This window comes from Cygnus atratus, chromosome 4, assembly GCF_013377495.2.
Source record: "Cygnus atratus isolate AKBS03 ecotype Queensland, Australia chromosome 4, CAtr_DNAZoo_HiC_assembly, whole genome shotgun sequence".
Lineage (NCBI taxonomy): Eukaryota > Metazoa > Chordata > Aves > Anseriformes > Anatidae > Cygnus > Cygnus atratus.
The window spans coordinates 69,613,549-69,626,693 of NC_066365.1; the positions used below are offsets into that span (position 1 = coordinate 69,613,549).

The 13,145-nt window shown below is 42.0% G+C and overlaps 1 protein-coding gene across 1 annotated transcript; it reads right to left on the bottom strand.

Moving 5' to 3' along the window:
• Positions 1 to 2,060: 2,060 nt before the first annotated feature.
• On the bottom strand, positions 2,061 to 12,916 carry LOC126913306 (histone-lysine N-methyltransferase, H3 lysine-79 specific-like). The gene is made up of 3 exons (XM_050710590.1): positions 12,838 to 12,916; positions 5,781 to 7,134; positions 2,061 to 3,327 (listed from the first exon to the last, which is right to left on the bottom strand). Exons 1-2 carry the CDS (start codon positions 12,914 to 12,916, stop codon positions 6,434 to 6,436), a joined length of 780 nt encoding a protein of 259 aa, XP_050566547.1. The 3' UTR covers positions 2,061 to 3,327; positions 5,781 to 6,433.
• Positions 12,917 to 13,145: the final 229 nt, after the last annotated feature.

The window sequence follows — 13,145 nt, forward strand, 5'->3', positions numbered from 1 at the left end:
AAAAGTTCTGTTTTGTCTCGTGGTTTAGAGAGTCTGCAGTGAGGTTTTGATCCTCACTATATGGATTAGAGAAGTTCCCTATAAATAAACGGTTCTTTGAAGAAAGCATCCCTCAGTTCAATTTATACAGACAATGTGTACAGAGGATGAGCCTGACTTCTACTCTGACTGGATCAGACTTCCTCTCAAAATGAATGTTGATGGAATAATCTCTTGCAGATACAGATTATTCCATGCAAGTTTGTAGCAAGTGAAATAATGAGAAGGACCTGGCACAAGTACACAAGGCAGAAACCCTTAAGTAAGATCATCTGCCTGTGCCTCTGCTCCATTGCATCAGTGTGTATGTTGATGGTTTTGTGGCCAAAGAGCAGGAGTGCAGAGATCAGGGTATCCAGTAAGGACTTACAGCATGGAGGTACATGCCTGGGAGATATCAAAGAAATCAATATTTAAAGGTTTTAACACTCTGGTTTGAAAAACTAATGGAGAACGTTTCATAAAATCAACATCTTGGTTTTATTGTTTATTTTATATTTTCTTTCTTTTTTTTTCCCTTTTGTAGATTTCTTAAAATTTCTTTTAGCTTGGTAAAATTACAAAAAGGCAACATAGCAAATTAACATCAGCTCCATTACCAACAATATTCCAAGCTTTTTGAATGTAGGATAGTTTACAAAGTGCAGGCCACTCAGAATTTTGCCTATAACTTTGCAATATAGTGATCATTTGAAAAAAAAACAGAGGCTAAAAGAAGAAAGATTTGGGAAAGAAAAAAAATATCCATTTTAGATATTTTCTTATTTTCTTCAGTGGTAAATAAAGGAAGAAAAATAGCACATTAATAAAATACAGTTATTTAATTAAAAATAGTAACATTCCAAACAGATGGAATGCAACAGAAATACTTAATTGAAAATATTTTTTTTATTTTGCATTGAAATTTTGTTTTGTATTAGAAGTGTTGTTCTATAAAGAATTTTTTTTTTTTTTTTTTTTTAGGAAGACCCATTCTCCAAGGAAAAAATATCCACCACGTCCTTCATGTAAGTGAAGAGGCTGAACACGTGTCATCAATTTGGCTAGGACAGAGTTAACTTTAACAACATTTTACCACATTCCTTGAAGTGTCCAATCATTCGGATGCAGTTATCCTTAAAGCTCCCTTGCAGCCACGTATGTTTCCTCTTTTGGTGCTATGTCTTTATCAAGACACCAATATTATGGGACTCTGTTACCACACACACACAAAAAAAAAAAAAAAAAAAAACGGAAATTGGCTGCACCTTGTAAGTGCTTTGCACCACCTCTATGATGGATCTGACTTTCTGCTGCTTCAGAGAAATAAAAACTTTCCAGTAATTCCTGAAATTCAGTGAGTCCCCAGAGGCATGCAGTTACAGGTATCTCCCATGCTTCAGGAGAGGTGGATCTCTCCTGGAGATGGATGGCAGCAAAGGAAGGGTGGCAGTGAGAGGTCATGTATATTCTTAGACTTAATTGTACAGATGGAAAGAAGAACAAAATTCCCAGACTACTTTTTGAGATGTTCAGGACCCAAAAGAATATAAGATCTGCTCTGAGGAGCCTTGTCCCACAGGTAGCTGCTGCTGAGGTAAGAGTAGGATTTACCTGAGCACTTGGAAAATGCCTGACCAGAAAGGGGCGACTGGAAGAAAACTTCTTCTTTACTAAAGAAAGGAAGGAGAGGCTTTCATGTTTTCATGCTGGATTGCAAACCACAAAGGGACATTCCACATTTTGGAGGAAAATCCAAAATAACAAGATTTAAGATTGGTTCATTTTCCATCTACCCCTGAAGGGACTCATCATTATCTATCACCATATTTTGAACTTCATGAAAGAACATTTTATTTGGCTAACACTGAGGAGATAGAGAATTTGTTCAACCAGGTGTACAGGGTTAACAACATAAAAAACATGAGCATTATGATAGAGGTCCAGAGTCCTCACTGAGCCTGGACATCTTCCAATTGCCATTTTCGTAATACCAGCTTCCATACAAAGGACACTATCAAGAAAAGCTTGCCATAGGCTTTAATTGCACCCAGAAGGTCAATAATTTTATTTGTCAGTGTGAGTGATCTAGATGACACAGCATGCGATCTGTGACACCAAATACTGGAAAATTCAGATGAGGCAATGGAAATCCATATTCTTCCTGCCTTCGTGCCTGGGCACAACATGAAGTGTCCCATAGCACCCTCAGCTTGGTCCACATGGCTCTGGGGCCTGGTGTCCCCACCAGGCTCCTGATTTTGGTGCACACAGCCCCTCCCTGCCTGCAGCCTGCCCTGAGACAACAGCTAGCCTGCAGGGCAGCATCCCATGCCATCTCCTTGGGACGCTTCTCCAAGGACAGTGCAGATATACCAGAAGTCTGATTTTGACACAAGAGCAGGGAACTGAAGCAATGCTACAAAGCCCTTCTGTCGGGGCTTTGCAGGTGGCTCCTGGTGTTCAGTGCTATCGCTGCGAGCAAGGAGCGATACCCCCCTGCTATGCTTCATCCTGCTTTTTCAGGCAGAGCTGAACAGAGTCAGCAATGTGACTTATCCAAGGCCACCCAGAACGAGCACTGGGCTTGGGATAGGATCCATGTCTCCTTGCTCCTGAGCTTAAGGGGGGTTTGGGGCTTTTTTTTTTTTAAGAACAAGACCTTCCTTCCTGTAGGTTGCCGAGCTCCTTGGCACCGGCCACAGCAAACAGTCCCAGCTTCGCCTCTATACAAGAATGAACTGGGCACAATTTCCAAGCGATCCAAGGGCTGTCCGCTGGGCCATAGTGAAAGAGGCTTCCAATCCAAACAAAGCAGGGAGAACGTTATGCAAAATCGCTTCTCCATCCCCTTCCTTCCCATTTTTTCTCCTTGTGTTGTGTTGACAGAGGATGTTTCTCCTGGCTGTGGCCTGGCTGCTCAGACACCCTCCTCGTGGGCTTCTGCAGCCCCCAGGGGATGAAGTGCTGCTTTGCAGAGAGATTCAGGATTTTGTAAACTCAATTTGTTCCACAAGGTATGAAACTCAGCCTTTCCTACAGTCTTCCATAAAGGAAACTGCCCACCCCACTCAAACAAATCAATTAATTAATTCATAGATGAATAAATAATTTTATTTTCTTGGGCTGTTCCAAATGTTTTATTGCAAGGAAATGGATGTGTTTTCTTTTAGATATTGAGTGTTTCCACAAGGGTCAGCTGTGGGTGAAGGGGTGGGAGAGCCCTGTGCAATGCCCACCTCCAGCCATGTTCCCCAGCACCTCTCCACCACCAGCATGGAGATGCCACAGCCAGCTCGGTAACAAAGCCTGTGACAAGGGATAAGAGAAAATGTAAATCCAAAGTTACTTCCAAAAGAAATGCCAATGCAAATTTAATATCAAAATGTCAAAATAGCACGTTCTAACACTCTCAGAATTTACCCTCTATTTTTCATATCACCCTCTATTTTTCATATCATTTGGCAAAACTTTCCAGCTGAGATGACACTCAGAACTATGAAAAACCTCCATCAAAGCTGTCCCAGGTAGCCTCAGATGAGATGTTTACTTTCCTAATGAAACCCATTTCTAATAGATTAAATGCCATTCTCTTGGTTTTTAGAATGCAGTTCTGCAAGGGAGGACAAGGGAAAAGGGATGGCCCCAGGTGCTCACAGGCCTCAATCCTGGCCACAGCTCTGCCATTCATAATGGTGTATTTAGGGATGTCCTTTGGCACAGCCAATTTTTCTTCTGAAAAACAACAGAAACACCTTTTTCAAGAGCCTGTTTATGAGGCTGGTAGGAAGCACCATGCTAACCAGAAATACCTGTGTGCTGCACGGGAGCAGCACAGCTGATTCCTTAGCTGTGCCTGCAGTTGCACTTTCTGGAGGTTCCACTTTTTCACTGTACTTTTATTTTTATTTTATTTTATTTTTTTAAATCAGATCACACAAATGACTAGAATTACTGGGGAGCTGAGATGCAAAGATATTCGAATTTTTGTAAGAGCTGTGCACCCAGTCTCAAAAATCAGGCCCTGCTCTAGGGTTTGAAGTTTGACATCCAAAGAGAAGACCGCCATAAATTATCAACCACTTCTGGAAATCTCAGCCACTTCTGCAGAAAATGAGAAAACCTTCCACTGGAAGTTAAAAGAACAATCCGCAAGTGGTTTTAACAGCTACTGTGTGTCCCTGCTGCACTCAGTTATTTAAACTGAGACTAAGTTTCTTCCCAGGCTCCTAGCCCAACATGGCATGTTTTCTCTGCTGGAGATTCAGTTCTTGTACATCATGTAGTAAATATAAAAAAGGAGGTTTACAGCCCACTGAATAGAGAAATCTCTTTCCAGGTCAATGCAAGAAATTATAGAGCATTGGAAAGCCCTAGTTTTATCTCCTGCCAAAGGAGGGATTAAGCTACAATGATTCCCAGGCCCAGGGTCTTTTTTTTTCCTTTCCCTCTGCCTTCTTTGAGTGCAAATTGACAGAGACGAGTTTTCACTCCAAACAGCTGTCTGTTATTTGAATGGAGTCAGTTCCTAACCCCGCACATGACTGCCATCAGAGGCTGCTGTAGTGGAAATGTTTCTAGTATCAAAACAAAGCCTCTGGCACAAAGATCTGTTTGAGAGGGTTCTGTGTGTAACCTCTGCATTCAAATACTATCTTTTCTCCGAAGGCACTGCTCTGCTGGCTACCAAACTAGTCATTACCCATTTAATTAAGAAAAGATGCACTCTGTTTTGCATAATTATAAAGGGGGAAAATAAATATAAGATGCTCAAATGAAAATCAGTTGTTGGAATCCTTCTATTTATTTTTTCTTTTAATGTGTGTTTTTCCTCCTTGAATTTTCATTTGGAAATCAGAGTTCCAAGTGAAGTGGGCTGAAATAATGAATGAGATTGTTCTGAGAATTATAATTCCCAAAGTTCAGTTGCTGGAAATGCTCATACCAACTACTAATACTAAGACGTCTAGAAGTTTAGGTAGAATAAACATCCAAAGTATTTCTCTAGTTCCTTGCCAATCTATACATGTTCTTCAAAAACTCAAGAAGTCATACACTGCTTATATATATAACATTTGATCCAAATATTGTCACCTTTGCTTGCCTCAAATTAGAGAGAAATAATTCCAGCAGGTGCAATAATGCAGCCCAATTCAAGATGTCATGGAAGAGGTGAGTTCTTTTACTGCTCCCATTGACAATTTTCTTCCTGAATTGTCGCAAAGGACTTGCTCTTTTTCCCTCGTGTCCTATCTATAAAACCATGACAGCAACAGTTCTGTTGTTAGAAATTGTGCCCACTATTTCAAGCAGGAACTGCTTTTCATTCTATGTGCTTGTACAACAGGGAAGATACTGCACCTCATCTTGGTCACGCTTCTTATATCTAGAAGACCTTTTTATTGAATTAAAAACACACAGAAGGAGATTGACCTTTCATAGTACTCCAGAAGACCAGCATGGCATATCCCTGAAGACTTGCTGAAACCAGGATTAAAGTGGTCAGGTTTGAGTATCTAAATCTGTACATTTTTGGTTAGGTGAGGCAATAAAAATTATGTCTCCACATCACAGAACAAAGCTCAGGGAACTCAAATGATTTGGTAAGAGCTGCACAGAGACTCCAGACTGGGAGTAGATACAGGCATCTACTATTTCTCTGTCTAGTTTAGGGTAATAAAGAGTTTTGTATGCTGAAGACAGGCATTGCAAAGGAAAAGAGAGTGAAGGGAGAAAGCAGTGCATGAATTGGCAAAACTCACATGGAGGAAGACCTAGAGCTTGATGGGCCTTCCAGGGCTGAGGAGCATCCCAGAGTTAAAAGCAATGTTCCCTTCCCTTCTTCATCTCCAGCTCTTGAACTTCCTGTTTGTCATTATTTGTCACTAATGGGGAAATACCAACAACCAGGAGCAGTTTTTAATCCAAACTGCAAAGCTGTTGTCAGGAGCTCGACAGCAGCAAAGGAGGAGCAGTTTGAACAAGCCCCTCATGTTGTGGTGCACCAAATGCTGGGCAAGTCCAAGAAGAAATCCCCTTGGGGGCAACAGGGTGCAGGACTCAGAAGAGCACAGGGAGGGATGACTTCTGCACAGCCTGTGCCATGGTTCTGTGCAAAGGCAGAGAGGCAATAAAATCAGAAATGCTCTTGTTTGTTCATGTAAATAAATAGAAATTTCCCCTTTCATTGTTGAAGTTACTGATCCTCTTGGAGGCAGGATCCATCTTGTTTTCAAAACTCCCAGGTGACTTCAGCCCCAAACCACTAAGGCCTTTGCCTGGGATTAGGGGAATTTCACTCAGATCTCTGTCCTATGTGGCCTAAGATGGGTCTCCGAGGGTGGGCAAAGTCAGACAGAGAAGTTTTCATCACCTCCTGCACCTTGAATGTCCAACTCTGCTCGTGTCCCAGCAATCACTGCCCCATGGTATGATGGAACCACTTGTTTTCTTCTTCTTTTTCTTTTTCTTCTTCTTTTTCTTCTTCTTTTTCTTCTTCTTTTTCTTTTTCTTTTTCTTTTTCTTTCTTTTTCTTTTTCTTTTTCTTTTTCTTTTTCTTTTTCTTTTTCTTTTTCTTTTTCTTTTTCTTTTTCTTTTTCTTTTTCTTTTTCTTTTTTTCTTTTCTTTCTTTCTTTCTTTTTTTCTTTCTTTCTTTCTTTCTTTTTCTTTCTTTTTCTTTTTCTTTTTTTCTTTTTCCTTTTCTTTTTCTTTTTCTTTTTCTTTCTTTTTCTTTTTCTTTTTCTTTTTCTTTTTCTTTTTCTTTTTCTTTTTCTTTTTCTTTCTTTTTCTTTTTCTTTTTCTTTTTCCTTTTTTCTTTTTCTTTTTCTTCTTTTTGTTTTTCTTTTCTTTTTCCTTTTCTTTTTCCATTTTCCCTTTCCCTTTCCCTTTTACTTTCTTTTTCTTTTTCTTTTTCTTTTTCTTTTTCTTTTTCTTTTTCTTTTTCTTTTTCTTTTTCTTTTTCTTTTTTTCTTCTTTTTCTTTTTCTTTTTCTTCTTTTTCTTTTTCCCTTTTTCTTTTCCTTTTCCTTTTCTTTTCTTTCTAGAAGGCTGCTTTTAACCCAGTTTTGAGGATCTGGTCTACAGCATCTGCCTACAGCATTCTGTCCTGACACACTGGCTAATGGTAGCAGGAATGATTAATTGCCAGGAAATCTGGGCATCTCAGGCCAACCTCTCCTCCAGACCTAGCATTTCATAAAACCACTTATAAAGGCAATCATAATGAGAGAGTTCTCAGATGGCAATTTAAACTTCAGACCTTACTCAATATCACAAATTTAGAAGAGGGTGATTCTCTTGAACAAATGTTTTTTTAACTGACAGGAAGCTTTTCTATCAAAGTAAGAAACAATTCTCACTATGACAGTTAATTTTACACATAAAATTAGGATGTTTTGGTTGTTAATATTTCTCAGAATTTAGGAAGCAGGAGGTTAAAAACAACAAAAATTTTTGAGAAAGAAATATAAACAAAATCATTTGGGGATCTTTCTCCATCTGCTTTCCCAGAGAAGACATGCCTTCATCCACTGTGTTTCCAAGCCAGAAACTGAGTTAAGCACTTTGGTTTTTTGTGTCACTTAGAAGGACAGAAAATGGTCAAAGCCTCTTTGCAGAGTGGGTAGGCAGAGAAAAACTAATCCGTTTCCGTAATCTAAATTACACAAGACAATAAAGAAGCACGTCCAATTCATCCAAGTGATAGACTGAAAGATGGGCTTTTTTATTTATTTCCTTCCCAAGCAGCTTTACTGGTCTGCAAACCTCTACAGGTCGTATTCAAAATGGCGGTTACTGATACATGGGTCAGTCTGGGGAGCACTACCCAGGCTCAATCTATAGAGTTGAAATGGGTTTTGCCCTTTCCTGGGCCCTGCCAGTAACAGATACGTGGAGACAGAGAGGATAAAACGAAATGCTTTAAACAACCACTTTGGTTAATGCACATCCCACAAGCCACGAATGCTCCAGGGGACCTTTGCCAAGTGTTGTTTAAATGTCTCTTCCGAGAAGCACCGTCCTGACCCCTCTCAGCCCAGAAGAGGGTTAGGGAGGTCTGGAAGACACCACACTCCTGACGGCACCAGAAGGGAGGAAGATGAAGGACTGGAGATTGCTGGCTGGGTCTTTGGGTGACCATGCACGAGCAAGGAGGGGTGGGAGGACCCTATGTACACAATCCCCCCAACCATCCCACTCAGGGGGATGCATTGCAGTGGGTACGTGTGGAAAAGCAGGTTTCTGCAGCAGCACCCATCAGATAAGGGTGTTCTGGCTCTGCTTTCCCCCCCGACTATCAATCCACGTCTCAGCCGCAAGCCTCTCCCTTACTTTCCCCTGCTTTGAAACAAAAGGTCCGTTCAGGGAATGCCAAAGTGCAACTGGATAAAAACAAAAAAAAAGCCATCCTCTTTCCCTCTGCTCCTCTTATGGTGTCTGAAAGGGTATGCTCAGCATGCAAAAAAACCTGCTGACTTCACACTCCGCTGGAGAAGGCGATTTGAAACCAACAAAAATAATTGTCACTGTGTTTAGCCAGAGTCAATAAAAGCACTAAGGGCCTGGCAGTGTCAAACTCTGGAGAAAATAAATTGCCAGTTCATGAGCACTCCCTACAATGTATCCTGAAAAGAAGTTTTCTTTCCCTTCTCCTCAGAAAAAAAAATGATGGGGAGGGAGACAGAGTGAGCTGAGAGGGGGGAGAGACTGGCAACATATATTTCATGTCTAATGATATTGTTTTAACAGTGAGCAATATACTGTGGGGTCTTGAATGATGGCATAGGAAAGAATAAATAAAGGCCCTGCTCATACTGATTGCCTGTTGGCTCACACAGTAAATCTGAAGTAAAGTGTCTTATCCTTAGGGACCAGAAAAAAAAGTTGCAAAAGCAACGGAGTGACATGATCTACCTTTTCCAAAATGCCTGTGATTTTGGGTGCCCAGCCTAAGACACTGTCAAGAGGCTGGATTTCAGAAAGGGGAATTGCTCAACGCAGTTTCAAAATTACTAGCATGTTTTAGCCTTGGAAAAATGAAGATGCCTAGTGCTACATCTACAGTGAATCAAACACGAGTGGCTGTGTCCCCATAACCATGCTTGGTTTTATTCCCTAGTTCTGCCAATCTGCCAAATAGCATTGCCCACTCCACAAATCTTGCCTCACCTAAAGCCACTGTCCAATTTTGAAAATCAGAGCCAAAACCAAAGTTCTAATAGTTTCCAGAGATCATGAGTGCATGAGGGAAAGCTGCATCCAAGTGATCATTTATTTAATGTTTTAATAAACTTAAACAGAATATGGTACAATGCAGAGACGAAAAAGTCAAGAAGAAAACAAACTTTGCTATTTGTGTTTCCTTTTCTGTGTTGTTTATCCTCACCCCGGTAACCTTCTATTTTAACCTTGTTTGTCGTAACATGACTTAATTTTCAACCTGAAGCAATGTCCTGGATGTTGTTAGACATCCAGGCAGGCCTTAGACTTGTGTGACATTTATGGACCCAAATGTGAACAGCCTACTCAGTGCTTGAAAGGCATCTCCTTCATGAAGAAGGACACAGAAACCTAATGATACTGACCTGCATCATCTTTTAATTGTCCTAAGCACTAAAAGCTCATTCAGTGAGTCCAGAGAGGTTCGGTGGGTATGAAGGCAGTAGGTTACCCGGAGAGCTGAGAAGCCCTGGAAGAAAACTGGCAGCATTCCAAAGCAGGGATAGGCTTGAAATGGGACAGCCAGTGACCACTTTTTCTTTGGAAAGATCCTGATGGATGGAAAGTGATGGCCAGTGAGCAGTGACAGGACATGAGTTTATGTGTATTGTTGGCCCATCTGCAACAGAGATCTCAGGACCCAAAGAAGGGAGGAACATCCCCACCAAACAAGTAGAGGTAGACATAGCACCTTCTGTCTCCCAGGGCAAGAGACCTGCATTGCTCAAACAAGGTGGCCACCATTTGCATTCACCTCCTGGATCTGTCCTGAAGAAGATGGAACCAAAAAGCAGTCTGTTTTCCTCCTGTTCACCTCTGCTACCAGCCCAGGTGAGTTTCACATAAGCAAAATGAGTTTTCATAGGAAAAGGCAAAGGAAGGTGAAAGGCCCTAATGAACACACAGCTGCCCAGCACTGGAAAATACCCACTGCTGCATGCTAAGCCTCATACCACATTTTTAATTAGATGTGACAGCTCAGGGTTCAAGCATGTGAGGAATTCCAGGCTAGATGAAAAGCGACTGGGCAGAGATCAATAGGGATAAAGAGGTAGCGATAAGGAGAAGGACCTGCTTAATCTTGTTTTTATCTCTGTTTATTTATCCTCTGTCAGCGGTGCTCTCCTGATCAAACACCCAGGCATGTAGAATCCAGCGCACTTACTCCTTACAACATGACAATAACAACAGAGCCAGCTTTCACATCCCCGCCTGCCCTGGGCAAGCAGGGTCCTCTGCCTACTGACATGCAGCACTTGCTGTCCGTGTTTGCTCCCCGGTGCTCATCAGCTCGTCAAGGCACTCACTGCTGGCGTGTCTCCTTTCTCTTCCCTTGCAACTGATAACAAGTGTCACTCCTCTCTGACACCTTGGCATTTGATAACTTGCGTAGAGGCTGGGCTGGAGACGAGCGAGACGACTTCATGAGGTGCTGAGGCACAGAGCTGCTTGGCCGTTGCTGCCCGCCACCTCAAGAAGCCCAACTCTTCACGAGCTATTTTTACTCCCCATCTAATTTTGTTGGTTTTTAAGGTGTAGAAATCACAGTTTGTATTCATACCAAAGCATTCTTCAAAATAGGCATTCTGCAGAGGAGAGAGTAAGGGTGCAGGGGGCCTTGTGGAGCTCCACGGGGAAGCAACGCATGCAAGTTGAGCCAGGGCCGGGCACTCACTCATTAGACCTCCTTGTCAGGGTTAAGTGGGGATTTTGTCTTTGATTTACACCCTTTCTGACGGCTCTGCTGTACATCCACTCCAAATTTGGGCCCTAAATATATCTCTCTGCTCCTTGGGGTTTCACCAGCCTGTTTATACAAAGCAGGGGCACCGGGCAGCCTCTTTGGTAGAGAAACTTGTAGGAAAATGTGGTTGGGATTTTAATGAAAGATGGGGTCCAACATTCCTATCTGCCCATTCCCTTTGCACTGCCTGAATACACAATCAAACTAAACCCCAGGGCAGTTGCCTGATTTAGAGCAGCTGAGTGTATAGCTGGATTTTTGGAGAGCACACACGCTGTGACTCCTGAGGAGAAATCAGTCTCTAAAGCACAGAATATATGGCAGCCCATACTTAGCCATATATACTCTGAGCTATTTCCAGTCCCCAGGCTTGTTGAATAAACCTCATTCAAGCAAGGCTATTTTAACATATCAAGTCTATTTCCAGGATGATTTTTCTGCCAGAAGCGTAACATGCCTTGCCTTCCATACAAGGCTTTTCAATTGAAGACTGCAAGAGGTAAAATATTCCCAGCATTATTCTAATTACCAGCAATCCCTACCTGAAAATTAACAATTTTTTGTCAGGCACTACACAATATTAATCATTATAATCATTAGCATCTCAGAGGTGTAACATCTAGTCTAGGTCAATGTAAAAGAAAGGCATTGATGGCATATTTAAGTACCTGCATTGGCAGTGACACTACTGAAGAACGAATACAGCACTTCTACAAACCCACATTAGGTATTCCAATGAAACACCCAGGTTAAATTTTGTCAGCTTAGACTGTTGCTGTAGTCTGCAGAGATGGCCCAGAGAGTAAGGCAGGATGTCTTGCAGTTTCTGGTGGTGCCTCATTCTTGCTGCTCTCTAGGGAGGAGATAGAGTGAGCATTTCCCTTGCTTAAATAACTAAACTATGTAACAGATGAATCAGGCCAAGGCATTTTTACAAATGATTTGCTGATCCCCTCAGCACCTTTGAGATAAACAGAGGTTTCACAGGTGTTTTATACCAAGAAAGTAATGTTGTTTGTTTTATATGTTTCCCAGTATCTTCTAGGGAACCAAGGTGTCTTTGAGATAGGCAACCAAGATGTTTTTGTTTGTCTGTCCAACAGAGGTTACAAAAGTCTTCTGTCAGGATCACCAGTCAGCAAACAACTGTTTGAAGAACATAGCACTCCCACAGCTGCTTCCATAGGTGAGGCTTGCAGATGACCCAGCTGTAACTACTCTGCTGCCATCCAGGATTGTCCATCTATCTGCACTACTAGCATGACTACTGTGCTACCAGATCTCCATGGATACCCTTTATCCTCCTCCTTAAGATGCACCAGGCCATGGGGCTCCTGAGATCTCCCTGGGTGTCTCCTCACCTAGGTCCAGCACCACGAAGTCTTACTGCCTATAAGTAGCCCTTCCAGACAAGCCCACTGAGCATTATGGTATGTCACTCCAACCAGGGTCACCACTGCTCGGCAGGAGGACTTGTGGTAGGGATTGGCTGTAGCTCAGCTCCTGCATTGGCTGTCGGCAAATTGCAAATCCACATCCCCACCGTGGGTACTGAGACAAGCTGCTGCAGCAGTCTCCTGGGGTTAGCTCAATGTAGACCCTCATAAGAAGAGTATATGGGAAAAAAAAATGATGTCCAGGGCTTATTGTTCTCTACAAGGAGAGTGAAGCTTCCTTTTAGGCACACTTTCAAGGATTGTCCAAGCAATGGGATGTAAATTCTCCAAATTATCAGCTGATTTTCAACTGTGTGTTTAGTTTCTTGTTAACAGGTGTTTGACGTTTTTTATGATGTGTTCAAACCTAGAAGAAACTCCAGGTGTTCCCTTCAAATCCTTCCCTAAACCTTGCCCTTACCATGACCCTTGTCGTGAACCATGCAGTTATCAGACAGCTGTTGACCACTCCTTATCATATCAGTCACAGCTATCTTCATATCACCTTGCTCCTCTGTGTCTAGTTAGCTATCTCCATCTCCTGCCAGGTAAGCACAAGAATCAAATTTCTTAGATGTTACCCTGACACAGGTAATAATAGTGATTTTAATTGAGGGGTGAGAGGGGGCTTGCAGGGGCTGCAACATGGAATGGGGTGAGGAGTATCACTACCAACCTGCTGAGCTACCTATGATCTACCTGGGCTTAAGAGGAGCTGGGGGAATTTAG